This window comes from Gymnoscopelus microlampas, assembly GCF_963454915.1.
Source record: "Gymnoscopelus microlampas genome assembly, chromosome: 21".
Lineage (NCBI taxonomy): Eukaryota > Metazoa > Chordata > Actinopteri > Myctophiformes > Myctophidae > Gymnoscopelus > Gymnoscopelus microlampas.
This window is the reverse complement of record NC_139958.1, coordinates 35,795,210-35,822,884: the sequence shown is the minus strand read 5'-3', so window position 1 is coordinate 35,822,884 and position 27,675 is coordinate 35,795,210. Positions and strand designations below refer to the sequence as shown.

At 40.8% G+C, this 27,675-nt stretch overlaps 3 protein-coding genes and 1 pseudogene across 5 annotated transcripts in view; 2 read left to right on the top strand and 2 right to left on the bottom strand.

Moving 5' to 3' along the window:
- Positions 1-2,235, bottom strand: part of LOC311037944 — a 53,740-nt pseudogene extending 51,505 nt beyond the window's left edge. The window contains exon 1 of the transcript in view: positions 2,232-2,235. The product of the transcript in view is annotated as an uncharacterized misc_RNA (transcript). The remainder of the gene's footprint in view (positions 1-2,231) is intronic.
- rad1 (RAD1 homolog (S. pombe)) lies at positions 358-7,042 on the top strand. Its single transcript, XM_084046655.1, has 7 exons — positions 358-400; positions 2,792-2,993; positions 3,909-4,017; positions 4,291-4,448; positions 5,194-5,294; positions 5,492-5,590; positions 6,249-7,042. Exons 2-7 carry the CDS (start codon positions 2,799-2,801, stop codon positions 6,430-6,432), a joined length of 846 nt encoding a protein of 281 aa, XP_083902781.1. The 5' UTR covers positions 358-400; positions 2,792-2,798; the 3' UTR covers positions 6,433-7,042.
- Positions 7,043-7,599: 557 nt separating this feature from the next.
- Positions 7,600-15,440, bottom strand: bxdc2 (brix domain containing 2). The gene is made up of 10 exons (XM_084046650.1): positions 15,275-15,440; positions 14,204-14,315; positions 12,833-12,876; positions 12,041-12,111; positions 11,907-11,956; positions 11,687-11,760; positions 11,248-11,298; positions 9,717-9,818; positions 8,767-8,895; positions 7,600-8,466 (listed from the first exon to the last, which is right to left on the bottom strand). Exons 1-10 carry the CDS (start codon positions 15,422-15,424, stop codon positions 8,218-8,220), a joined length of 1,032 nt encoding a protein of 343 aa, XP_083902776.1. The 5' UTR covers positions 15,425-15,440; the 3' UTR covers positions 7,600-8,217.
- Positions 15,441-16,282: 842 nt separating this feature from the next.
- Positions 16,283-27,675, top strand: part of dnajc21 (DnaJ heat shock protein family (Hsp40) member C21) — a 218,275-nt gene continuing 206,882 nt past the window's right edge. The window contains exons 1-12 of one of the 2 annotated variants that reach the window (XR_014600013.1): positions 16,283-16,666; positions 17,516-17,609; positions 18,358-18,481; positions 19,032-19,160; positions 19,650-19,954; positions 21,050-21,216; positions 21,755-21,851; positions 22,960-23,124; positions 24,218-24,266; positions 24,828-25,099; positions 25,602-25,689; positions 26,466-26,810. Coding sequence is in view for 1 of the 2 variants with exons in the window: in XM_084047401.1 (XP_083903527.1) it covers positions 16,570-16,666; positions 17,516-17,609; positions 18,358-18,481; positions 19,032-19,160; positions 19,650-19,954; positions 21,050-21,216; positions 21,755-21,851; positions 22,960-23,124; positions 24,218-24,266; positions 24,828-25,099; positions 25,602-25,689; positions 26,466-26,624 (1,746 nt within the window). In the remaining variant the exon portion in view is untranslated. Of the gene's footprint in view, positions 16,667-17,515; positions 17,610-18,357; positions 18,482-19,031; positions 19,161-19,649; positions 19,955-21,049; positions 21,217-21,754; positions 21,852-22,959; positions 23,125-24,217; positions 24,267-24,827; positions 25,100-25,601; positions 25,690-26,465; positions 27,358-27,675 lie in introns of those variants that run through there. The other variant, XM_084047401.1, reaches the window with a different exon arrangement.

The following is a 27,675-nucleotide window of genomic DNA, read 5'->3' as shown; positions in this document are numbered from 1 at the left end:
AGGTTGTTATAGCCTTTCCCCGTCTATATGTATGTCGTTAAACAATATACGTTTTTAATTTATTTTTCTAATTACATTCTTATTTGTATTGTATTTTTGTTGCATTTGTTTTTTTAATTGAATACTTTATTTAGAAGTTTGCAGAAAAACGTATTTAAAAAAGAAAACCTCACCTGCAAAATTTACTATTATTATTTGTAGAACATTTTGTTGTTGCTTTCATTATTGTTTATTTGCCTCTGCAAATAAACAATAATAATATAATAATAATTTGTGTGATCTTATTTTGAAGGCAACCGGAAACCTAATTGTTGCTAGCTCATAAACCGGAAGTGTTACTGCTGACACAAAACACAAAACATTTAAGTCTTTAAAACACCGAACCACTTCAGCTTTGAATGTAAGTTAAAGTTGATAAAACATCACTTCATAATGTTTATATGTTTAGATGTGTTCACTCACTGCGTGTCCTACTATAGCTTTGAACTATTCGCGACAGAGGGAGACAGATAATACAGCGTTGTGTATAACTGTAGATGTAGAATACAACTCTCGTAGACGAATTTATGATTCTGACGTTTTCAATCTACGAGAGTTGTAGGGTTCAGGTTCACCCCCCATGGACACAGGGACTTTCAGCACTATGCTCCGTAGACACTCCAAACGTGTACAAATTAAAAATAAATGTGCTTAACCCCACGCCCCAAATGTTAACTCTCGCTACGGGGTAGTAGTTTAATGTAATAATCCATATCTTTCAATAAAGAAGTGTTTTAATGCCGTCTGTGGCCGATTCTGTCGGAAGTTCCCAATGGGCGGTAGTGACGCGCCCATCTGGTGAAACCCGGAATTACACTCAATGTAAACACGAAGTAAACGAGGTGAAAAAATGGCGTTCGGCCACAGACAGCATTAAAACACTTATTTATTGAAATATATGGATTGTTACATTAAACTACTACCCCGTAGCGAGAGTTAACATTTGGGGCGTGGGGGTAAGCACCTTTATTTTCAATTTGTACATGTTTGGAGTGTCTACGGGGTATAGTGCTGAAAGTCCCAGTGTCCATGGGGGGTGAACCCTACAACTCTCGTAGATTGAAAATGTCATAATCATAAATACGTCTACGAGAGTTGTATTCTACAGCTAGTATAACTGCAGTAACAGTAATATCTCAACATGGATGATTCTGACGAAATAATGTCATGTTCTTTTACCTACACTAACTCCACTTCTCATGAACATAATGTATAAGGAACTGTGTGTGTGTGTGTGTGTGTGTGTGTGTGTTGTGTAACCTGTGCTGTGGCACCTCCCAGCAGGCATTAACTTTAGCTCTGTTTACTGTACTTGTTTTTGTTTTCAAACTGTTTATATGATGCTTTGCATAGTAGTGTATATTTGTCATTAATGTTTCGATGAATTGAGTACAAGACCCCAATGGAAACGAGCCACAGGCTTTCTTTAGTTTAAAATCTTTTAGCAGACCTTGCATTGAAATGTACTTTCCTGTGCTTTTTTTTGCCAACTGCCAATAAAGTATTCAATCAATCAATCAGTCACAGCCGTTGCCTATTGCAGTGATTAGTAATTTGGTATAATAGACAGGTAACCAGGGGGGACCATGATGATTTGGGAGAGTGATTGTACCTGCCACCAGGCTTGTTCTTGGTGGACCCGGTTACTTTTTATGGTTGTGTGTATTTTCTACTCTTTAACGACTTTATGGTTGTGAATTGTTTTAACTTTGCATTGTACTTGTATGTATGTGGGTGGGTGATGTGTAGGGACTAGCACAGTTGTGACCTGAGAGATGCTGGTGAAACAAGTCAGTGGATAGACTGGGCAGAGCACTAGTCACGCCATGGTGTTGTAACATGTTGCACTAGGTGTGTAGTTAATGTTTTGAATGTAAAAGCTTGTGCAGAAGTTAGTTTTGTCGCTCTAGCAGAGTCTCTAGTGTCTTATCTCTCTCTGGAAGGGGTTGCACATGAACTCTGCCGCTGACAAACACTGACAAGCACTTATTATTACTGGGTCAACGTGGTAAAGACACATGAGGACTCATACAGGAGAAAAGCCCTTTACTTGTACAGTTTGTAGCAAAGTCAATTGTGTTCTGAAAAGAAGAAAAAAAATAGTGCAAAATGTTAAGATTCCATAGCATGAGCATAGCTGCTACTCTGGCCCACTGACTTGTTTCAGCAGCAGCTTTCGGGAGTCGGGTCACCCATGCCGAGAATCCCCTATACACAACAACACAATCATACGTAAGGTAAGTACACTAAAGTAAATGCATAACCATAAAATCGTTATGAGTAAAAAAAAAACATACAACCATAAAATGTACCACCCTAAGTAAGCCTCCCCTCGGCTGCCTATCAAGTGCTTATGTCATGTGCAACTGTGAGTTGACCCCGGCTGGGAGATGCCACAGGCTACATACACATGACTTGTTCTATATACATCGCCTCTGTCGGGAGGAAACCTCATTATGTCCAAAACTGTTACTTTTCAGGATTCAATAGCATCAAACGTAGCAGATCGACAAGCTCATCTTGTGGAGCTGCTACTTTCGATGTGTTTGTGTGACGCTGTAGTATGATAAAGTAGGGCATTCATTTACGAAAAAACTCGAGGTTAAAATGTGGAGATAAGAGGTTTCTACCCGACAGCCACGATATACAGTTTGACTTGACATGCACGCAACATGCCACAAAATCAATCCATTTCTACCCTTACTAATGTTACTTAATACTAATGTCATTAATGAGCATTTGTTTGTTTCAGTGCAGCGATGCCTCTGTCCACCGAATCTCAAGGCGAGGATGGCCCGTACGTTCTGGTGGCCAGTTTGGACAACGCTCGCAATCTGTCCAACATACTGAAAGCCATCACCTGCAAAGACCATGCCATCTTCAGTGCTACACCCAACGGGCTGAAGGTCACTGTGGAAGATTCCAAGTGTCTGCAAGCCAATGCCTTTATTCAGGTAGAATGTGTGTTTTATGTATCATGGACAGTTGCTTCTAATGTATGACGAGTTGGATTGTTTTTTTGTATAGTCCATAGGAGGGGCTCTACACAGTCAAATCCTCCCAGTTACAGCCTAGTGCCCATTATTCCTAAACAAATGGATGGGAGCGATACGCAATAATGTCATAAATCTGAGTAAAACATAGAATGTATGACTTAAACATCTATCTTGGATCCATCTTGGATCCAAGACTATTGTTTGAGAAAAATAAATTGTGAAAATGATTTTAGCAGATCTACAAGCTCACAACACGACGCGCTGTGAGCTTGATGACCAAGTTGATTCTGATTAGGCCTGACCTCGATTATTCGAATAGTCGACTAATCAGTCGAGGGGTGTCGTGTGAGTTGACTGCCAATCTCTTAGTCGAATTATGAAAAAAAAACATATATATATTATTATTTTTAATTATTCGACTGAGAGATTGGCCTAGTTTGTTAACTAATAGTTTGCCAATAATGGGATATACATCATGATTTATTGGGAGAAACCAAGCAAGTATATGTTAAATCAGACATTAAGCACCCCTACAGCACAAATGGAATGTTCCTCTATTGCATAACATATTTATTGCATGATTTGACTGAGTGATTGGCAGTTCGAATCAGGCTGATTGGAACTGCCAATCTCAGTCGAATCATGCAAAAAATAAAATCTAAATTTTTCTTCTTTTTTTTGGTGTTGCATTAGTCGACTATTAGGCAACTATTGGCCAATCAGATTCGACCATAGAAATCCTTAGTCGGGGACAGGCCTAATTGGCTAGCCTGTTATTGGTTTTGATACATTTTCTGTAAATTGCCTAGCCCTACAGTACAAGGAGGTCTACCTCATAATGTTCATGTGTTTCTGTTTCTCCTCCTCTTCCAGGCTGAGATCTTTCAGGAGTTCACCATCAGAGAAGACACCGTCGGGTTTCAGGTCAATCTGACTGTTCTTGTGGACTGCCTCAGCATCTTTGGTGGAAGCACAACACCAGGTACATTTTGGGTTAGCCTGATGATATACTGTATTAGTTTGTCAAATGTATAAACCTGATCTAGGAAAAAATGGTGATCAGGTTGCATGTTTATCAAAATATCAGGAGCTAGAATCCAAAAATATACGCTTTGGTATAGGCCAAAAAAAAAACATATTGTTTTAAAACAGTGCTATGAGAGTGTTAAGATAATTGTTTGAGTGACTGATTTAAAAAAAAAAAGAGTATCCAATACACACCACCACCATCATTGTAACCTCTGTGTGTTGTCAGGAGTGAGCACAGCACTGCGGATGTGTTACATGGGTTATGGTTACCCTCTGACCCTGTTCCTGGAAGAGGGCGGCGTGGTGACTGTGTGCAAGATCAACACACAAGAACCAGAAGAGCCCGTTGACTTTGAGTTCTGCAGCACCAATGTGACCAACAAGGTAGTAGGAACGTTCACCCACTCACTCTGGTATAATGATGATAAACGTGAACCACTTAAGCCCCTATACTTTGTGGTATGATGAATGGTGAGAATAAAAAAAAGCTGCCATATGAATATGGTCAAAATATGCTTCACCCTGTGTTCAATAGCATGCTATTTGAAACGGAGTGAAGCGTGACACAGCCCCCGAACATGACTGCCTTTCTGCGTGGCAGCGAGTGACACTATTGGTTAACTACAGAGTAGACAGTGTGCATAATGACTACACGCACACATCAGTCTTTCAAGGGACATTAATCTCATACTTTAGCTGTAGACAGTCTTTGTGTATGCCTGGATATTCCCTGTGTTTTTTTTTGTTGTTGCCTGCATGGAGAATATTTTCCTATTATTAACTCACTGAGTGCCATTAACGTGTTTCACGTGTTTTTAGCGCTATGGCTCAACGTGCCATTAACGTGTTTGACGTGTTTTTTAAAAATTAGCATAAAAATGAAAAACAAAATGTTTTTTTTTTTTTTGAAAAACATGTTCAGAACCCAAGATATCATCATCTGAAGGTGTGCAGCTCCATCCACTCCTTGTTTAACTTAGAACTGAAAAAGGCAGTATCTCGCTTCCTAAGCACTTTTTGTTTTCTGTGAAAAAAACTCTGGCACTTTTCAGAATCAATTCTGAAATAATTCTGGCAATCCTGGCACTCAATGAGTTAATTGGTTTTCATATTCTTGGTTTTCATCAAGGTGATTCTGCAGTCAGACAGTTTGAAGGAAGCCTTCTCTGAGCTGGACATGACCAGTGAAGTTCTCCAGATCCTCATGTCACCTAACGCGCCATACTTTAGGCGAGTACTGACTAAAACCTTACTTTGTATAAAAGCATAACTGGGCAACTGCAAAATGCTGCAGAACGGATCTTCCATGTACTACATTTTAAGGCTTGTTTTTTTTTTAAATACAGAATTAACTAAACATCGTTTTACTACAGCATTTTCTTCACCACACAAATACTGTATGGTAAGGATTTTCTTCTGTTCTTCAGGCTATCGACTTTTGGGAATGCTGGAAACACCCATTATGATTACCCCAAGGACTCGGGCATGATGGAGCTATTTCAATGCACCAAAACACAATCCAACAGGTTAGAAAAGTAACTTTTAATGCATTGTCAAAGAACAGCTTGGTGTGTCGGGGTCTTTAGTGGTCAATTTAGACGATGATTAGTTGTTTGGTGATCTTTAAGCAGAATCCCATTGTTCTAAAAGTGGGGACGACGTGAACATTTGACGCAACTTCCCAAGGTGTTCTGTGTTAGGAGCACTGGAACATCTCTCAGCCTACGTTCGTAACATGATGCAGTTCAACGTGTATTAGATTTCAGGTTAATTTCAGATCGGTAAAGTTACCCTATGCTGTCTGAATGCTGTCCTTTTTACACATTGTTTATTAGAGCAGAAAGACCCACACACCTTATCTTTTCTTTATCTGTTCCTATCGGGCATGAATCTTGTATCTCCATATTTCAACACATACAGAAGTAGTGAAAACGACAGCTCTACAAGCTCGGATCTGAAAGAGCCATGTGCTCGTAGATCAGCGATTTTCACGATCTTTGAAAACGTAGTCTAAGTCTTTCTGGGTTTTATAAATATTGGACCAATTAAGAACTATGAATAAATAATAACTACATTGAATCCATTGGTAACGGTTTTGCACAAGGTTTCCACCCGACAATGACGTTATGATACATTGCTTGACATGATTTCATATCCACTGTGCTCTCCTGTTGGTCTGGACAGATACAAGATGTCCCTGCTGAAGCAGTCTACCAAAGCACTGGCGCTGTCCTCCAAAGCCTCTGTGAGGACGGACAACAGGGGCTTCCTCTCGCTGCAGTACCTGGTCAGAAACGACGACGGTCAGATCTGCTTCGTGGAGTACTACTGTTGTCCTGATGAGGAGGCCGACGTTCCAGAGGACTGAGCCAGTCCATCTGAGAGCCTTTTTAACCACTTGAACACTAACATCCGTAGTCTGCGGGGAACATTCAGCGTTCCGTTTCATGTGCTTGCAAAAGAATTTCCCAACTGACAAACTGAGCCGTTTTTGATGATGTGATTCGCACCCATAACCTCCGAGGTGGTGGGCAGGGACTTTACCACTGCGCCACCCGAGCGCTTTGAGTGATCCAACGTTTTCTCTGTACAGGCAGCCACCCTCGCCAACAACATCCTTTTTCAAAGGTGGTCCCGGGGAGATGGCCACCATCAGTAGATTGACCCGTATCCCTAAGTCTACAAACTCCTCATGCATTCGGTCCTGAACCAACAAAAAGCAGTATGCTGTGTAATTGGGGAAAGTCGACCTTTACAACAGCCACTCTTTACAAAATCGAATGCGTCGTGAGCCCGTAAATGTGATATTTCCCGCCAAGGGATTTGGTGTTGAGTTAATAAAAGATCGCACCAAGTTCAGAGCCCACTCAGGGTTTAAGTGGTTAACTACTTCACTTCTGGTGTTGAGTGGGCTTAGATTTGGTCCTGTTTTTAGGGCTGTTTATTGTATATAGCTCTCAATTCTTATGTGGAAAGTGCATATTGTTTAAACCTTTTCTTATTAAATAATGAACCATTTATCTGATGTCAGACTCATTTTTGTAAGGGTGACTGAAATATTTTATTTATTTATGTATATGTTCTGGAGAGAAAAAAAGTCCTTCCTTCCTCTTACAATTTTCAATCAAAAGCAACCGATGGCAGTTAAGTGGCACAGAAAGGAAGGCACAATATCGACACCACTCAAGACATTGAGTTGACATGTACCAACTACCAAAACGATTGACCATTTATTGGTCATGGTCACAGAATGCCAAAATTAAATGGAAATGAACCTTTATTCTTTTACTTGGGATAGTACAATTTAAGTCAAAGTTGAGAAATGCACTGAAATGTAATAAAACTGCTAAAGGTGGGAGGACACTGGTATTATATCAAGGTTTCTCTTTTTATAGGCCTAACATGCAACACATCTGAAAATGCTCTCTGCTGCCCTCCGGTGGTGTTAAATACTTCACCTCAATTTTGAAGAAATTTGGAGTATTTTAGGCTGTATGCATGTCAGTCAGCCATTAAGCATTACAATGTCAGACCATATAGTTGACTTGTTTTATTTCCATAAATAAATTCAAGTTACTTTCTCACAGCTAGAAAATGTTTATCAAAAAGCATTGCATACTGAAGTATATTAACTATGTATTCTGAAGCAGTCTGTGGCTGGCAAAATACTTTGTCACTGAAAACTTGTACCTCTATTTTTTTCAACTTTGTTCTTTGTAAATGAATGCCCTATTTAATACAAAGCAGCAAAAAATAGTTTGATTTTTTTGCAAGAAAGTTGTCTGGTTCTGTATTTGAAATGCTGCAGGATGTTAAAACCCTGACAGTTAAAACATGTATTTTAGCAATTAAAGACTTAAGTTATTGGACACTAACCCATGACTGCCTAAATGACTACATTGGATCACAGGTTCTTTTATTCCATTTTGGACAGACAAGGTTTCCATCCAACAGCGACGATATGCACATAATGGCAAAAATATGCAGGACACATAATGTACATTGATTAATTTCTCTTCTAATAACCAACAGAGGAATGATTATCCGACATTCTCTCAGAAGACGTGTCTGAGCTCATCAGTTAACTCAGTCCCACTTCCGACAGATTTATCCTCGGTCGTACGACCAAAGTTATAAGTCTGGCTTTTCATCTCTAGCGTGACATCTGCATTCTCTGTCGCTTGAAGATCGCTTTATGTTTCTTCTTCTTCAGGGCGTTGGGCTCGGGCGGTTCCGTCTCGATGTGGACGGGCTTCTCCTCGCCGGGTATCAGGAAGACATCGGCGGTGACGTCCTTGTTCAGGTCCTCCTTTGCTTCGGTCTTCTTGGCCTTCTGGAGCTCCTTGACCATCTGCTTCTCGCGCACGCGAGCTGCCGTAGCCAATCGGATCTGACGACGGTGCTGTGGGGGGGACATGCGGGTGGGGAGGGTTAAGTTAGAGCCCGATGGATATGATATTAGCCAATCATCTATCTAAGATCTATGAGCTTGTAGATCTGCTATTTTTGAAAAATCGTGAAATTTTGTGCAAATCTTTGAGAATATATATATGTAAAGCGAACATTTGTAACTCAAGTCTTTGCTTCTGGGGGTCGGTCCATGGAACAAAACAGTTTGAGATGGAAAATAGCATAGCCAAAGAAATCTAAAATGACAACATGCTTTCCCGGTCTGAATGGGTTAATGAGAGTTGAAGTATACCATGTTGGGAGTCTCGAAGTGTGGGTTCTCGTAGAGTGTGGGGCCTCCAAAGCTCCCCTGAAAGATCTTGATTGGGTTCAGAACAAAGCGAGGCCCGATCTCCACTAGGGCAGCATCCTCTTCAATAATCTGGAGGTGACGCGGAGAAAAACAATGCCAGAATAACCAACACATATATGTTTGACCCATCAAAAATCAGCCACTTCTCATTCTACATGAACTGAACCAATAATAAAAGATCATGTGATAATAAAAGATGATCCTATGGGGTCAAATATAAATGAGATGAATTTCTCTCAACATGGAACACGTGTAGAACCTGATTATACTCTTTGCTTAGAGACAGAGGTGAAGGTATGTGGTATTCTTGGAGAAGTACAAGACTGCATTAAATCATTCATCAACAAACAAGCAAGATAAACTGATTGATAGCCAGTACATACACTAAACACTTAAAAGATAAAAGAATTATGATGGAAACATGAAGAACACATCTCTCTGCTACACATTTTGGAGCTCTATTATTTATCTCTTGGCAGATATTGACACATTGTTCAGATGATGAAAACAGCAGAAAGTTGTTAAGCAATTTATTTGACAAAATGCTTATTGGGTTTTTAGCATAACAGGCAATTATTCATTCAACAGAAGGTGTCACGCACCTGAATGGCTTCCTAAAGCCAGTATTGAGAATTAAATAAGACAACATTTTAGTCTTATTAACCTGTTTTAAGGTGACTAGTAGTCTAGTTCAAAACAAGAACGAGGGAGACTGCTTACGTCATTTAACCACTTAAACCCTCTATATGAAAATATATTTTTGGCAAATGTTCCCACCCACAAAAGGGATTCTAGGGTTCCAGTGGTTAATAACTCAGCAATGACCAAAACATCTGACAAATGCATAAATTGATGCCAATAAAGAGTAAGTAAAAGTAATGTGAACTCACCTGGTAGTTTCTAAACCATATCCTGTTGTCTGCAATGCTGAATGTGTAGACATGATCGACAAACGGCTGACTCTTAGGATGGTAGTGTGGAGTGGAAAATGTCTACAAACAAGAACACACAATGAATGAATATCATCTTTTTTCCCCCTTTTCTGAAAATTATTTTTACCCATTTTCTGCCACTTTGTCATGTCAATTCCAGATTCCCTGTGTATTCTAGCCTCTTGTCACTGCTACCTCCTACAGGTGGTGGTAGGGAGAGCACAGACAATCACGTGTCTCTTACGATACGCGTGACGCCAAAGGCCTCCTCTAGTCCAGGGGCCAACACTGATATTTTCACAAATTGGTACCACCTAAGGTGACCGTAAAGTTTTTGTATTTTTGTCTTCCTACATGTCTCTAGTTTATATTTTGGTATGATAACCCTTCCAATCTTGTAGCTTAATGGCAGTTATCACTACCTACCGGCTAATGTATCCAGTAGGAGACACAAAGTAGAATCTTTGTGTCTCCTACCGGAAATACACCCGGGCATCAAATTATTGCGACAAAAAACAAAATATATCCATGTATTCAAGGCTTCATGGGGTGTGCAATTGATAACTTCTCAGATTTTTGGTGTTTGCAAAAAGACTGCTTTCCATAAGCTTGTAAAAGTTGACCCTCCTTCGGTCTAGGGTGGTCATAGCTGAATGGGTAGAGAGTCCCCCTGGGAAACTTAAAGGAGGAGTTCACCCAAAAAAGTATTTATTTTCTATCAATTGCACACCCCATGAAGCCTTGAATACATGGATATATATATTATTATTTTTTATTTGATGCCCGGGTGTATTTCCGGTAGGAGACACAAAGATTCTACTTTGTGTCTCCTACCGGATACATTAGCCGGTAGGTAGTGATAACTGCCATTAAGCTACAAGATTGGAAGGGTTATCATACCAAAATATAAACTAGAGACATGTAGGAAGACAAAAATACAAAAACTTTACGGTCACTTAGGTGGTACCAAAATATGGCCTGGCCCCTGGACTACTCTTTTCATCTGAAAGTTGAGTATTTTCACCAGGAAGATCTAACACGTGTGGAAAAACATGCCATCCCTCCTAGCGTCCACACCCCACTGAGCAGGAACCCTGACCAACCTGTAGGAGCCACTAAAGCAGCGACAGAGATCACCCTCGCCGCCTGGCTCCCCTCCCGCGGCGTGAACACAGAGCACCCGGCCAAGCCAACTTATCTCCATATTCTAACTTTTTGTGTCTTTTCGTAAATGAACGCCCTACTATGCCATACTACAGCGTCAAAAGTAGCAGATCCGCAAGCTCGAAACGCTGCGCGAAGAGACGCGTTTAGAGCTTGTCAATCAGCTACTTTAGCTATTTTTGAATTTGAATCCTGAAAAGTAACAGTTTTTTGGACATGAGGTTTCTACTCGACAGAGACGATAAACAACATGTGCATTACCAAAAGAGTACAAAGCATTGGTGTATATTTTTCATGGCAAACATCTGGCACAGTGAAAACCAACCTGGGTGAAGAGCTCCTTCAGTAAAGCATAGTGTGGCTCCTTGTCAAATTTCTATTCAAAGGAAAAAGCAAACAAAAATGTGACATTGAATGATGTGTCTATTCCTAAAATAACGTGGATAATTAGTGAATCTATCCATGATCAATCCATCGGTTTTCAAACAAATCACATTTCAGAGGCAATATTCAAGCTAGTCAACTACAGGGTAAATAGTCACATAAGTTCAGTACAGATTGAACATGTCAGTGCCTCAAAAAAGAAACTAGGATACCAGCTAAACATCAGGCCTAGAATCTGTCAAGACAACATGCTATCTGAATAAAGACTTCCTATACAACATCAATATAGACAAACATACATCATAGTACATAACATCTTCTAGTATTGCTTTTGAATGTCATATATTTTTTTACAGATACGTGTGTCCCAGTCCACTCACAGGATCGAAGGAGAGCAGTGGCCTGGATCCTTTAAGGCAGTTCCCCGTCATTTTAAGTTCAGCCATCGTGTGGACTGTGAAACAAAAGGAATAAAACAAAACCATTATGCATTTTTTTTATTTTCCTTTGACTCCACAGACGCACAGACAGAAAAACAGCTTTTTTATGTAGTTTCCAGAGTTTCAATAATTTTAAGAAAATCTAAGAAAAATTGCTCACTGTTCTGAACGAGAAACTTTGCTGAAGGTCCATGAGGGCTGTTTGCAATCCTGGAAGAAATGAAAATATTAGTTATTTGTTTTCTTGCTCAAAGATATAAACACCATTTTGGATCACGACGATCACACACTCACCACATGTAGAGATCCATCTTTTTCTTTGCTTCAAAGAACAGGCATTTGTTGCAGTTCTTAATTTCACAAACCTGTGAAGACATCATTATTATTATCAGGGTCCCCACACATTTTTAGCAATGAATTTCCAAAACTTTTCCAAAACTTTTCCAGAATATTTAGCCCAATTCCCAGGCCTATATAACAATCATTCAGCGCAATAATGTGTCTCTTACTCCTATGTACAATGCCCAAAGATAGGCAGTGTAGCAAAATAAATAAATAAAAAACAATAAAAAGTGTTTGGGGGTGGGGCACAGCCGCGAAACCTCGCTCAAATAGAGCCTGCGAGCGAAAATAGGAGGGGTGGACGACGTCGTTGCACGGTTCGTTGTCGCTTGCGGTAGGTCAGGACGGTCTCATTCAAAAACATGTATTTGAATGAGATTTCATCGCCCGCTCTCGTCGCGTCGCATCGCTGGCAGTGCGGATGGGGTGTTACACAGTCGGCGAAAAACTACTTATGTTACATATTTCGTGTAATGTTATACATGTTTATGAAAAGGTTTTGTATTTAAAAAAATCAATAGCCAAAAACAATGCATAGCCAAATATTTTTCCAGGACCCTTGATAAATTCCAGGACCTTTGATTAAGTTTGATCAATTCCAAACCTTTTCCAGTACTGGATTATTTCTTTTTTAATTTCAAAATATTTCCAGGAATTTCATGACCGTGGGGACCCTGTATTATTAATGCAGTAGTATTTCAAGCATGCCAAAGATGACAACTGAGCCTAAGTAAGTAAACCCACCTCATTTACGACGAATAGTTTGTCCTTCCTGTCCATTTTTGTATCTGTTAAAGAAATATATTTACATCATCACTGATGGAATAAGTACTCAAGAATTGTACGTACCGTAATTAAAAGTACCAATACAACACTCTAGAAATAATCTGTCACAAGTCTGCATTCAAAACTTTAGTTGAATAAAAGTACAAAGGTATTGGCATAGAAATTCACATACCAAACATATTAATGCAGAATGACCCATTTGACAATCATATTATTGGACATGAGTAAATGCATTCATGTGTTCATAATGTTGCAGCTGATTTTAGCTCTTTAGCTCCGTACCCCCTCCAACTGTAAAAACTTTACCCATTTTCAACTGTTTTTTTTTTATATTTTGACACTTGCTTTGGCAATGTAAACCTATGTTTTCTCATGCCAATAAAGCTCCTTTGAATTGAATTGACTTTTAAGGTGCTGCTGGGTAGATTATTAACCTATAATAATATATAATTTCATCAGTTAATGTATGTTTTGAATCAACAATATAAATATGCAAAGTAACTGTGTACTATTTCTATGTACAATATGTGCCTCTGAGATGTAGTGGAGAAGAGAATAGAATAATAAAGTATAAAAAAATAAGCTCAAGTTAATTTACTCAAGTTCTTGAGTAAATGTACTTGGTTACTTTCCAATGCCCCTTATTACTGATGCACATGCTATACATGTCTCTGAAATAATTGATCCGTTAGCAGCAACACATCAATCCAGCAATAGAGCGTGCCAACGCGTCGTCACCACGGGGGGCGTTGGCATTGGGAAATGTTAAGTCAACCTGGTTTTTACCCCTCAAAGATGTCCGCCGCTACCAAAAGACACTTGTTGGCGCCCCTTTCAGGAATTTTGGCACGCTCTATAGGCTCTATGCACAGCAACCATATTGGAAAGATATTGGGCCTCTTCCTTACTTCCTTCACATGTGTTACCAATGATACTAATGAAGGCTCTATTCTATTCTGGTCAAACAGAGTCAGGGTGCTGATATTGTGCATGTTGGCTCACTGGAAACACTAGTGGGTCTCAAAGTGTGGTCCAGGGACCCTCATGGTTCCTTGAGGGGGTGGAACTCTGAGAGTGGAACCAAATGGACCCTCCCGGGTCCATTTGGTTCCATTTGTACACTCTCAGAGTTATGGGGGGTCCTTGAAATAAAAAAAAGTTTGAGAACCACTGTGCTACACTAAATGGAATTGGTAACACCTGTGAAGGAAGCAAGGAAGGGGCCCAATTTCGGTCCAATATGGCTGCTGTGCATAGAGCCTATTGTGTGAGTAGTGCGACAAAGCCAGTACATGTCCTGTGCTGTACTGTATCACTCATGACACTCGCCTGCTTTGGAGTGAGGCATCATGGTCTTCAAGTCCTGCATCAAGTGTCTGGTCCTGAAGTTGATGCCTCTGGAGGAGAAAATGAGAACCCTCTCCTTGTTTGTCCATTTGCCCTGTTCGGAAAATATGATCATATTGGTCAAGATTAAACATCGTTTACCTATGAAAGTATGCAAGACGTTTTCCTCAACATTGTAGCCCTTGAAGCAGTGTTAATTCTGACAGCAAATTCTGATTTTATCTTAGTCTTAACACACCATTTGGTTTTAGTCCTATTTAGTAATCTGAAATGGTTTAGTCTTAGTCGAATAAATATCAAAATCTTAGTCTTAGTCAACAAAAATGAACACTGCCTTGAAGCAACAATAACAAAATAAATAATTGAGAACAACAAGTAATTAAGGTGAGGAAATAGCTAAGTATGTACATTCATTGTCAACACATTTGTTGACAAGCAGTAGGAAGGCAACAGGCCTTTTCCTAGTGTCAATCGTTCATAAAGCATTTTTTTCTGACCATTGATTGATTGATTGATGTACATTATTTAGTAAGACATGAGAACATCAGTATTTAGTAAGACACGAGAACATCAGTACATGGAAGTACAAATTCACAATACAAGGTCTACTAAACTAAGAGACTCATTAAGCACTGAGCTTGTTTAAGATGAGATCCCCATGCACACAAATCATGATGACATATAAGAGACAGACAGATATACACACTACTATACAGAATGTCATACAATCAGCTTACAGGTTACTGGTATGAAGAGTGAAAAATGTGTACAAGAGAAGAAAAAGAAAAAGGGGAGGGGGGGGGTAGGTTAAGACTTAGACAGGGGCCATTTTCGAATAGCAAGCCTCCTGAAGGTGTATCTTTAGGGCAGTTTTGAAAGTGAGTAGGGTTTTACACTCCTTTACTCCTTCTGGTAGGGCAAACAATTGAATAGAAGGGACAGCTATAGTGTGGCCTTTGATCCCATATTATTACATTAAATCGACAAACAGTAGAAGTGTTGCTAAGAGCAGTTGTCTAGTAGTGCTGGTTAAAACAATGAATAATCACTAACCCTTGACACTGGCGCTGGGACGATGATTTCATTCCTCTGTTCCTGTTGTGTTTCACTCGGTTGTTTATTTACATTCTGGGACAATTTGACTTTCTTTGCATTTTTCTCAGCGGCTCCTTTCCCTCCACGTTTTCTCTTCATCGCCGCCATGCTGCTTCTGGTCTGCTTGCTGGGCCGGAAGTTTGTGTCGCACACAACCAAAAAAAAACAATAAAACACACGTAGAGACCTGTTTAAAGCGCCCCCTTGTGCGGCGGAGTTTCTGTGTTGCCATGTCCGTTTATTGTAAGCGACTCTGGGCTTGTTCTTTCTGCAAAGTTGCTTGTGTATATTTATTGGTAGTTGTGATGTGGGCTGCTTTTTTTGGTTAGGGCCTGCTCCTAAAGTGTAGTTGCTTATTTGGGCTTCCTTGAATGCTTCCCAGGCTAGTGTTCAAACCAGTGGTTCTCAAACATTTTCATGTCAACGAACCGACCCCAAATGATATGTAAATATTTTGTGCCAGGCACCCCCATACAAGATTTTCAAATATCTGATGTATTATTATATAAGGTTTAAAGTGCTCACGTGTCGCCTCTTTTGGGCTTGTTTTCATAGACCCTGTTGCTTATATTTCTCTGGCACACTCTGGCAACGCTCTGGTTGTAATACAATCTAACCTCGCATCACCAGTCTTTCCACCTCGGAGGAAAAATACAATCTAATGCTAGGGTACCTTTTTATCAATGGAGAGTTGTAAGACAGGGCTGAAGGTTCCTTCACCAAAAAAATGAGCATTACATTTCTAAATGCATCTTGTCTTGCTGGGTGAAAGATATTAGTAATATGCTACGATATAACACCTGCGGTTAACACATTTGACTAGCTTAATAATAAATAAAATAAACACTGTTGTGAAAGAGGAGCTGCCTTGCGCAAAATTTCAGGTAAAAAAAGTACCCTATACACCTAACCTCGCGTCGCCAGTCATGTCGCGAGATCGGCGGCATACACGTTGTTTCACCGCAACAACCCGCAAGTAGAAGTTGTGTCTTTTGGAAATAATGTTATCATATTTTATAAATTATTGATGCATAATAACAGTGCTATTATTTATTGTTTTAATATGATGATAGACGCAGACATTACAATAGCGTGCTTGTTATCATAGCTAGATGAGTTGTGATAATAATAATAATAATCCAACTTGAACGCTGGAAATCATTTCATACAACACCGGCTAGCTTAGCCAGCTACATGCTAACGTTAGGCTGTCATTACATTGATGCACATTGGACACATCAGTCACCATCATCATGAAGTGTCACTATGAGATCCTGGGGGTCAAACGGGACGCGGGGGACGACGACCTCAAGAAGGTCTATAGGAAGCTGGCCCTCAGATGGCATCCAGGTATGTTCCAGCCGAAAATAGGCAGTCCACATGTATATGCTTGTAGATCAGCTATTTTTGGGGGGATCACATCCAGTTAAAGCAGGGGTCTTCAACGTTTTTCAGGCCAAGGACCCCTTAGCTGAGAGAGAGATGAAGCAGCCCCCCCCACTACATTGTATAACATTATGTTGCATTATCATAGATGGCTTCACATAGACTTGTTTGACAGCACTGCCATCAGTGTTGGATTCATGTTGATGTGTGTTTACTGTTCTCACAGACAGGTAACCACTTAAACCCATTAAGACCTGAGGCCGTGGATCCCCATCTCAGAATATTTTGTTCCAGGGACCCCCAGATCGAAGCAAAGATTTGAGTTGCAAATGTTCACGATTTTTCAAAAATAGCAGATCCAGAAGCTCGTAGCCGCGCTATGAGCACTTGGTGCCGCGCTATGAGCTTGTATATCTGCTATTTTTGAATAGCCAAAGAAATATTAAAATGACACAGATGCGTTCCTGGTCTTAAGGTTAAACCCTCAATACTTAGAAAAGGGGGACTTGATCTGCTCTTTTTTTCCCTTACACCAAACCTCATTACAGATCTACAAGCCCCACAACGCCCCTCAGAAAAGGAATTCTAGTGTTCAAGTGGTTAATGTAAAAAATAAAGTTCCTATCACACAAACATTTGGTGCCCCCCCCCCCCCTGTAGTAACTCTGAGGACCCCCTAGGGGTCCCCTGTTGAAGACGCCTGAGTTAAAGTGTCAAATCAAAGTGCCATTAAATAACCAGCGGATTGTCACACGGAAGCACGTTATCATAATAAGGTGTTAATAGTCCTATCTATGATCTAACTGTTCACAGATAAGAATTTGGACAACGCTGAGGAGGCAGCGGAGCACTTTAAGCTGATCCAGGCAGCCTATGACGTCCTGAGTGACCCCCAGGAAAGAGCCTGGTGAGTGGGGAGCATCCGCCGCTGTGCTGCTGATGCATAACTATGTCCATCTTTCCTTTAAGAGCTGTCCACGCAAAGAATGAGAACATTAATTAGCCTTGGATCAAGACTACCATAGATGTATTTTTATCAAGTCTGACTTTTGCTGTCGTGTCTTTGATAAGAAGGCAAATGTCAGACTCGATCAAATACATCTATGATAGTCTTGATCTAAGGCTAGATAACATTAAAGATGTGAGCATCCACGCTGATGAACGTTGTGTAAACATGTTGAACGTGAGTCGTTTTGTCGGAACAGGACATCCTGTGTATGTGGATGGATTTTGATTGGCTGTCTCTGTCGTTCATCAAATTGCCCTGAAAGTGATCCCAACGAGAGCGTTCGCCGCTGTTGTTGCCGTTACAGTTGTTAAGCGGAACGATATGTTTTATAGTTATTGTTCTTGGTGCTGACCAAAAGCAGATCTGAATCCATGATGTAATTGTGATATGTAGAATTGTCATGACTGTTACATTGTTCTTTGTACATCTATGGCCATAATGTGTAATTTTATGTTTAATTTGCATACAAACCTCTTGAACAAGAATTGCCTGCCCACAGTTTCAAAATGAATGTCAGTGTTGTAAACTGACAATAAAGTTGTATCGCACCTTGAAGAAGAGGTAGGCTACACGTACACGCTACATAATGCAACGTGTCCAGTATTACATAGACCGATACATTTGTTGTTTCTCCATTGTGTGGCAGGTATGACAACCACAGAGAAGCGCTGCTGAAAGGAGGAGTGAGTGGAGATTATGAAGACGACAGCGTTGACCTGGTGCAGTTCTTCACTGTAACCTGTTACTCTGGCTTTGGAGATGACGAGAAGGTCGGCCATTGTATTCACGCGTGAAATGACTTGCAAGAATTTGAGATGGTCCTTTAAAGATTTTTACACTGCTGTTCTGTCTTGTAAGAGAGCATCTGTTTTAGAGCCATTATTTGACTTTTTGTTTTAATGATATTGGCAATTATATAGCCAATGTGTTCTGGTTCAGTTTTACCACTTTGAACCTGGCATCCATATTTTTATTTAGGGCATGTCATCATAGGTGAATATTTTCAAATGTTTAGAAACAAGCAAAATAAGCACTCCCCAAAGAAGAAAGTGAGAATTGTATACACAATCCAGTAATTATAATTCATGACATTTGATGTGTCTTCAGAATAGTTCAAATGAACATTCAGATACTTGGACAAAAGAAAACAAAAATAAGACCAAAGACATGTTAACGGGGTAAAAAAAAGAAGAGAAAAAAAACTGCTTTTGGTATATTAATCACTATGACGTCTCTAACTTGAATTATAACACATAAATAGTTGTGTGACTCTTGACAATGTTTTCCCTCTTATGTTTTTATCTGACCCGTCTTCCTCAGGGCTTCTACATGGTTTACAGGAGCCTGTTCGAGTCCATCGTGAAGGAGGAGATGGAACACAGCAAGGCAGACGAAGAGGAGGATGAGGAGTTCCCGTCCTTCGGGGATTCTCAGAGTGACTATGATACGGTACGCAGCCAGTGGTCCAAGCAAAGGTTGTATTTAACTATTAAGACCGGGAACGCATCTGTGTGTCATTTTTATATTTCTTTGGCTATTCAAAAATAGCAGATCTACAAGCTCATAGCGCGGCACCGAGTGCCGCGCTATGAGCTTGTGTATCTGCTATTTTTGAAAAATCTTGAAACTTTGTGGAAATCTTTGAATATATATGTTTTTTAAAGCGAACATTTGTAACTCAAATCTTTGCTTCTGGGGGTCCCTGGAACTAAATATTTTGCGATGGGGGTCCGCGGCAAAATACATATCATTTTGGGGGTCCTTGACATGAAAAAGTTTGAGAACCACTGATATAGCAACATAGGTTTGGTTTAAAAAAAAAACCTGTTAGGATTTAGGATACATTTTGTAGAATCGGCCTCTCAGGTCTTAATGAATTAAATGGTGCAGCAAGACTCATAAACCATTATTATGATAACGATGTCAAACGATGCACAGGTGGTGCATCTGTTCTACGGCTACTGGCAGAGCTTTTGCACGCGCAAGAACTTCGCCTGGAAGGAGGAGTACGACAGCCGCCAGGGCTCCAACCGCTGGGAGAAGCGGGCCATGGAGAAGGAGAACAAGAAGACCCGGGACAAAGCGCGCAAGGAGCGCAACGAGCTCGTGCGGCAGCTGGTGGCCTTCGTGCGCAAGCGCGACCGCAGGGTGCAGGCCCACAAGGTCCTGGTGGAGGAGCAGAACGCCGAGAAGCTCAAGAAGACGGAGGAGCTGCGGCGCAAGCAGAAACTCAGCCAGGCCAAGTGAGTGGTAGATTTTGTTGAACCCCCCCGGCAGCGTCCATGTTCTGGGGGTGAACGTTAGAAATAGCAGATCTACTAGCTTATAGATGTCTAGAGCAGTGGTTCTCAACCAGTGGTCCTTGAGGGGGTTCCAGGTGTTCCCCATCTTTGACTCTTGAGAGCGTAAAATGAAACCAAATGGTGGTTTCATTTTACGCTCTCGAGAGTAAAACATATTGTTAAACATCTGCATTACTTAATTTAGAAGAAGTCTACACACAATTAGAGAATGTAGAAGAATTGTTATTTTGATCAACGTTTGCCTGTTATCTCTCCTAATGGTACCAATCAATGCAGCATGGAATTGTGGACGAAATCTCATAACGACAACAAAATATTCGAAGTCTTGTGTCTGAGAGTCTAAATCTCATCAAATGGTGGTCCGTGGCTCAAATGCCGAATAAATAATGGACCTTGATATGAAAAAGGTTGAAAACCACTGGTCTAGAGGGCTTAAGTGGCTAATTGTTTGGAGCGGTTGAGAGTAAAGGCTGCGTCATACACCTTGTGGAAACAAAGGTCAGTGACAGGTTGACCTATATAATCCCACTCTTAAGACAATACAAACACAACCAGGTGGCAATACATTAATGGAGAGTGGAGATCCACTGTGTCTGTCACCAGAAATGGCTAAGTCGTAGACACAAATGATGTCTGAGATCGATGTAAACAAACAGTGGAGATCCAGTGTCAAAATCACCCTTACAGCACTGTCTACAGTGGGTGTGGGGTAGAACGTTCAGCACTTAGAGAGCTGCATCGAGAATAAAACGATTTAGTCCTCGGAGAACTTGTTCGGTTTTGACAAGTTGAAAAAGGTCTGACTTCCTTTGAAGGTTAAGTGTTCTGGGAGAAGAATGTATCCATTTCACACTCCATTCCCCATTTTGAACATGCTCATTCTCCCTCGTGTGTGTGTGTGTGTGTGTGTGTGTGTGTGTGTGTGTGTGTGTGTGTGTGTGTGTGTGTGTGTGTGTGTGTGTGTGTGTGTGTGTGTGTGTGTGTGTGTGTGTGTGTGTGTGTGTGTGTGTGTGTGTGTGTGTGTGTGTGTGTCAGGCTGGCAGAGGAGTACAAGGAGCAGAGTTGGGCGGCCATGTCTGAACTGGAGAAAGAGCTGCAGCAGATCGAGGCCCAGTACGAAGAGGAGTTTGGAGACGCAACAGAGAGCGAAGAAGAAGACCAGAGTACGGATGCAGTGGACAGCGCCCACCCAGAGGAAGGAGGTGTGTGTTTAGCCCATTAAGACCTGAGGCCGATTCTACAAATTCCTTCTAAATACCCCATTGCATGGCTTCCCTTGTAGAGATGGTCATCATGGGTTTTCGTGTACCCTTTCTTTCTTATTTTCCCAGTTAGAGGCCATTTTCTAAAGGTCAGGTCTTGCAAAAAAACGGCATGACTTTGCTGTTCAAAAACAGCAGATGTACAAGCTCGCAGCTGTGAGCTTGTACATTTCTTCTGCTATTTGTACATTTCTTCTGCTAACAGCCAACGCTAGAATCTAAAATGACACAGATGCTTACCCGTTTTTAATGAGTTAAAAAACTATTAGCGTGTCTTTCTCACTGTACAACCACCACCGTACTGACTCATGTTTGTGTCTGCCTGTCTGGGAACACTTGAGCCTCAAAATAACTCAAGTTTTAGGGCTGAAAATGTGCAAACAAAACAAAAGGTAAAATTGCCGTCCTCACACAAGTATAGTAATGCTAATGTGCGTGTGTATGTGTGTGTGTGTGTGTTCGATGTTGGTTTCCACAGATGCAGTGCAGTCGAATGGAAATGATGAACTTATGACTGACTGTTATGATGACCTATACTGTCCAGCGTGTGACAAAATCTTCAAATCCGATAAAGCGTGAGTGTCCAGCTCTCCACTCATTTCACCTCACTGGTTTGACGTTACCAGGTAATAATGTTCACAAGGGAATTAAACCACCGAAATGTGAATTCCAAATGCTAATCCGGCTTCATCAGTGACCCAGTGCACATTCAAAGCAGCCTCCCATATTCATATTGAACGTGGTTTATCTTTCCTAGTCATGAGGATCTTATCAGTTATTTTGTTTCTTTAGCCTCGTCCTCAAAGCACTGAAGAATAAAAACGCATGCATGAGTACTTTTGTCAAAGCTGTACGCCTGTTACCTTGCTTGCGTCACCATGGTGTGTGTGTGTGTGTGTGTGTGTGTGTGTGTGTGTGTGTGTGTGTGTGTGTGTGTCACATATTTCCAATTTCCAATACTGTATTTCTTATTCAAGGATGATATTTAAACATTGTGAAAGCTGAGACTGTTCAATTTCAGGCCAACAAAACCCCAAACAACATAAAAAACTCGAGATTGTGATCATAAATTCCGGTGCCCTCCACAGGAGGGCAGCAGAGTGTTTTGAGGGAAGCACAGGTCACATTTCTATCCATGGCATCACCGATGTTGGATTAGCATTTGGAATTAATATTTCAGTGTTTCAATCTCATCTAAAACATCTTTCATGAAATCAGAAAATAACAGCTTAAAGACTCTTTAATTTCTACAAGAATCCTTGCTTTAGAACCATAAACTAATTTAGTTTGCAAGCACACAGATTCTCTCATGCGTGTTTTGAGATTTCCTTCAGAAAGATTGGCATGAGGGACATTAGAGAGGAAAAGCCTCTAACTTAAGCATGACAAATATTATATTATATTATTACATCTCAGAAGGGAGAGCTACAAGCTCACAAAGCATCATGATGCAGCACATCGTCAGCTTTTAGATTGGCTATTTTTACTATTCGACGCGTGAAGAAATATACAGTATGGGGCTTAACTGGTCAAGTCTGCATGCATGTTCCAGTCGTAAATATGCAAACATTACAGGGTCATGCGGGGTACATATTCACCCTACTACCCGGCCATACCATCACTAAATTGAATTAGACTGACCTTTTTTACCTACCTTCGTGTAACTGTTATTCATTTTCACAGTTACAAGAACCATGAGAAGTCTAAAAAGCACCGGGAGATGGTGACGTTGCTGCGGCAGCAGCTGGAGGATGAGGAGGAGTCACTCGGGTTGGACCCTGGAGAGAAACGGGCAAGAGAGGAGGAGGACGAGGACGAGGAGGAGGAAGAAGACAAACCCAGACAGAAGTACGTAGCTCATATACAACTCGGATAACTCTTCATCCGGGGCCACTCACCAAATGCTGAATCAGAGAAAGCTGCATGAACTCTAGTCACTCTAGAACAGGGGTGGGCAACTTTGATGATGGAGAGGGCCACTGTATTTCCACACTCGCTCCAGAGGGCCACAGTGCATACTGTCGGGCAGACACCTCTTATCTTCGTATTTTAACTTTGTTTTCGTAAATGAATGCCGTACTTCGCCATTCTATGTCACACAAAAGTAGCAAAAATAGTCGATCTACAAGCTCAAAACGCGTCGCACCGCGACACGTTTTGAGCTTGGAGATCGGCTATTTTTTAATTGGAATCCTGAAAAGTAAAATTTGTATTTAATTTCAAATGCATTTAGTTTATACTTATGTTAACTTTTTGAACTTAAATACAAATACATTGGACATAAAAAATACTACATATTAGTAGCTCAATGACTAGTATTACAATTCTAGACTTAAGTAATTACAGTGGGTCATGTTTGGAATTCTAACAGCTGAAATCAATGATATATCACTATTCCGATATTAACCTGCATGAAGTGAAGGTGGGGGCCGCATGTGGCTCCCGGGCCGCCAGTTGCCCATGTATGCTCTAGAACTATTCAAGCAGCAACAGGCTAACCGATCACATTGACTATCGTCTGATGACGACTACTCCTCTTGGGGAAAGGGACAATATTCCTGGGTCGTCCATTGTTGCCGGCAGCTATCCGAACCAAGACTTGCTCCACCTTGCGTCGGTCCTTGTTTACAGTCCCATTAGCGCAACTTCAGACAAAAGGAGTGGAGTTGAGAGACGACCAGATTGCCTCACAAGTAACCATTGTATGCCCAGTTAACAGTTTGTAAGACGATAGCAAGGGGTTTCGAGCAGGTTTCCACTCAAGATTGTATTTTGGGAAATGGTTAAACTGATGTCGATGCAATATTAACTAATTTAGCTGGGGACCCCCTGGAACCTCCTGAAGGACCCCTGGGGGTCCCCGGACCCCACCTTCGGAACCACTTACCAAGTTATTATAGAAATTATTGCAAACATGACCCCTTGTCATCGGTGTCCCCAGGCTTTCTAAAAAGCAGAAGAAGAAAAAGCGACAGCAGAAAGCAGCACATGTGAGTATTGTTGTCGGTTTCCACTGCTTGGTATAAAAACTATAGACGGCACTATCTATGTCATCTTAATGCGTTCTATTGTCTTAATCCTCCCATATGACTGTTCATCTCACTTCACTGGCTAATGCTTACATCCCACTTGTCCCACACTTTCCAATTGGCTGGAGTGGTGTGAAATACATGTATTTAACTTAGTGTGACCGTGCAGCTCTGATGTAACTATTGGATGGAAATAAAAGGTTTAAGCTGCTGATTTACACTAACTCACAGACTGTATTTTTGTGTAGTTAAAAATATTCGCACAAATATTTACGATAAAAAAGAAAGCAGATCTACAAGCTCGTAGCATGGCACTCTGTGCCATGCTATGAGCTTGTATATCTGCTGTTTTTCAATAGCCCAAAGTATAAAATAAATAAATGACACAGTATGCGTTCCCGGATTGAATGGGTTAACTAGTGTAATAGCTTCACAACTATATGTTGTATTTATTAAGCTTGGGAGTTCCGGTTGTTAAACAGTTTGTGTTATTCATGCTATGTTTATCAAACACCCTCAAAGACACCGGAGGAAGCGGAGAATGACGAGAAACCAAAGCCTCATGATGACTCAGAGAAACGTCCAGACAGCCCTCCTCCACAGAGGGACAGCCCCCCTCCAGGGCAGACAGACAGCATCCCTCCAGGGCAGACAGACAGCACCCCTCCAGGGCAGACAGACAGCACCCCTCCAGGGCAGACAGACGGCACCTCTCCAACGCAGACAGGCAGCGGTGAAGATGTCTCTGAGAGGCTTGAGGAGCAGGGAGACAGCCCACTACTAGAAGCAAATAGGTGGGTCTGGTTTCTCCTATTCCCAAACTATTGGACTGTAACAGTTTTTTGAAAAATTGCTGTTCTCAAACTTTTTCATGTCAAGGACCCCCAAAATGATATGTATTTGGCCGTGTAACCCCATCTCAAAATCTCTCTTTGCTTCTGGGGGTCCAGGGACCCCCAGAAGCTCATAGCACGGCACTCTGTGCTGCGCTATGAGCTTGCTATGAGCTTGTATATCTGCTATTTTTAAATAGCCTGAGTGTAAAGTAATGCTTTTTAGTTAAAATCTAAAAATGGGGGTGGATTGAATATGAAAGCTGCTTTTTTTTTCTCCGTTTTTACACTTTTGTATTTTCAGATATTTGTTCATGTGCTTCTTCTGTTTTCACAAGCTTGTTTGTTTTGTTCTTTATGAGCAGCTTATTCCAGACATTTATTGTACGGTAAGTTGTTTAAGTGTACTATACTGCCCTTTTTATTATTGTGCAAATAAGCTAAACTTTGTGTGTGGTTGCAGTTCAGGGAAGACGAAGGGGAAGAAGGGAGGAGGAAAAGACACCAAGAAGAACGCGAAGCCTCACGCAGAAGGAGAGGAGACATCTGAGGTAACCAGACAGCAGACGCCACAACTCTTTTCACATTTTAATGATATTAATAGTAAGATAATGGCATATAATGCTACCTCAGCCTTTGGCTTACTTTATGCTTGTCACACGACCCTTTTGACAACGATTTCTGCGCTGATGTCGGGCATGTCCATATTTAGAATCCGGGCACGCTTCACGGACAGAAACGAACACGGCCACGAACTATAAACTTCAACTTTATTTAAAAAAAGAAGTCCACTTTCCATATCAATTATTTGAATCTCATGTATTATGTCCACTTTGTCCAGTGGTGGAAAAAGTACTCAAATGTTTTACTTAAGTAAAAGTACCAATACTGCAATATATAGAAATACTCGGTTACAAGTACAAGTCCAGAATTCAAAATTGTACTAAAATGTTTGAAAATAGCAGATCTACAAGCTCACAACGCGTCGCGATGCAACACGTTGTGAGCTTGTAGATCGGCTATTTTCAAATAGCCTATGTATAAAATAGGGCTGAAGTGGTTAATGTATGTTTTATAATGTAATAATTTATATCTGAAAAGTAACTAGTAACTAAAGTTGTCAAATAATTGTAGTGGAATAAAAGTACAATATTTGCCTCTGAGATGTAGTGGAGTAGAAGTAAAAGTATTGGAAATTGTAAATATTCAAGTAAAGTACAAATACCTCAACATTTTACTGAAGTACAGTACTTAAGTAAATGTACTTGGTTACTTTCCACCACTAATTATGTCATTAGGCATATTAACAAATCATTTCCCTTTCCAGAAGGAAGGGAGTCTACGCTGTGTCACCTGTAACTACGAGTTTGCCACAAGGAACAAGCTGTTTGACCACCTAAAGACCAGTGGTCACGCCAAGCTCCTCTCCTCTAGTGCTGCTTCCCACGCCTCCAAGAGCAAGAAAGACAAGAAGAAGAACAGATAGCTCTTCCTCAACGCTAGAGTCGAGGAAGCGGCACGACCAGTGGGACATTGAGGCAGGAAATGGCGGATAAGTCTGCTTACCTGAGGAGGACGACACCTAATTCAGTGGTTCTCAACCCTTTTTTAATTTCAACGACCCCTATAACGCTCGAGAGTGTACAAATGGAACCAAATGGACCCGCATGGGGTGCACGACGACACCATCTTATGACGAAGTGTAAATCATGCCTAAGAAGGGGCTTTGAGGACGTTTTCAATTGTGTAATATTTTCACAGACTGCCTGTAAATACTTGCTGAGACTAGTATATTATGTTACGAAACATTCAATATAGCCAGTGTTTCGGCGATGTATTTTGAGTGGGAAGAGACATTGTCATTTTTCTAGACTCACAACTTCGTTCAGCTGTTCTGTGAACGTTCTGGGTGTTCACCACACTGTACACACAATCATTCTGTTTTGGTCATAAGTAACACTAGTTGAAAAAGCAATACAGGAGCTGTCTTTACAGTAGAATCACAACTATGGTCTTCCATTGCTGTTAGATCAGAGAATCAATATTGAAGCCACTCTGTTCATAGGAAAGACTTGACTTGTTCCATTACAGCCTACTGTGTATGGAATCATGTTTTTTGTTATGTTACATATACAGTAAAAATAACTACAGTTGTAATGTAACCGTTTGCCTGTCCTTAACAGGGGCAACCACACAATAAAATAAATTCATCATCTCAAGAGTTATGACTTCAGACAACCTTTGCAGTCTCATCCTTCTACAGTTAATTAGGGCTGGGCAATAAATATCAATATTTTGTATTACTGTATATCAATGAGACTCCTCTAAGATTCTGAATATTGTGATATGGCGTAAGTGTTGTCTTCTTGGTTTTAAAGGCTGTATTATGAAAAACACGATTTTGTCCATATCGCCCAGCCCTACAGTGAATTCTTTTCAAGTTACACACCACAATGTGTTGTCAATAATTGACGCTCCTGACTTAGGCACCGTGTCAGATGTTGAGATGGAATAAAGTGTCACGTCCTGGTGTTGTT

Excerpts from the sequence above, each read along its gene's own strand:
- rad1 (XM_084046655.1), top strand. The coding sequence starts at position 2,799 with ATGCCTCTGTCCACCGAATCTCAAGGCGAGGATGGCCCGTACGTTCTG. Across the intron at positions 2,994-3,908 it reads AAGCCAATGCCTTTATTCAG|GCTGAGATCTTTCAGGAGTT; the intron begins GTAGAATGTGTG and ends CTCCTCTTCCAG. Across the intron at positions 4,018-4,290 it reads TGGTGGAAGCACAACACCAG|GAGTGAGCACAGCACTGCGG; the intron begins GTACATTTTGGG and ends GTGTGTTGTCAG.
- bxdc2 (XM_084046650.1), bottom strand. The coding sequence starts at position 15,424 with ATGGCGGCGATGAAGAGAAAACGTGGAGGGAAAGGAGCCGCTGAGAAA. Across the intron at positions 12,112-12,832 it reads AACTATTCGTCGTAAATGAG|GTTTGTGAAATTAAGAACTG; the intron begins GTGGGTTTACTT and ends ATGTCTTCACAG. Across the intron at positions 11,761-11,906 it reads AAAGTTTCTCGTTCAGAACA|TCCACACGATGGCTGAACTT; the intron begins GTGAGCAATTTT and ends TTTGTTTCACAG.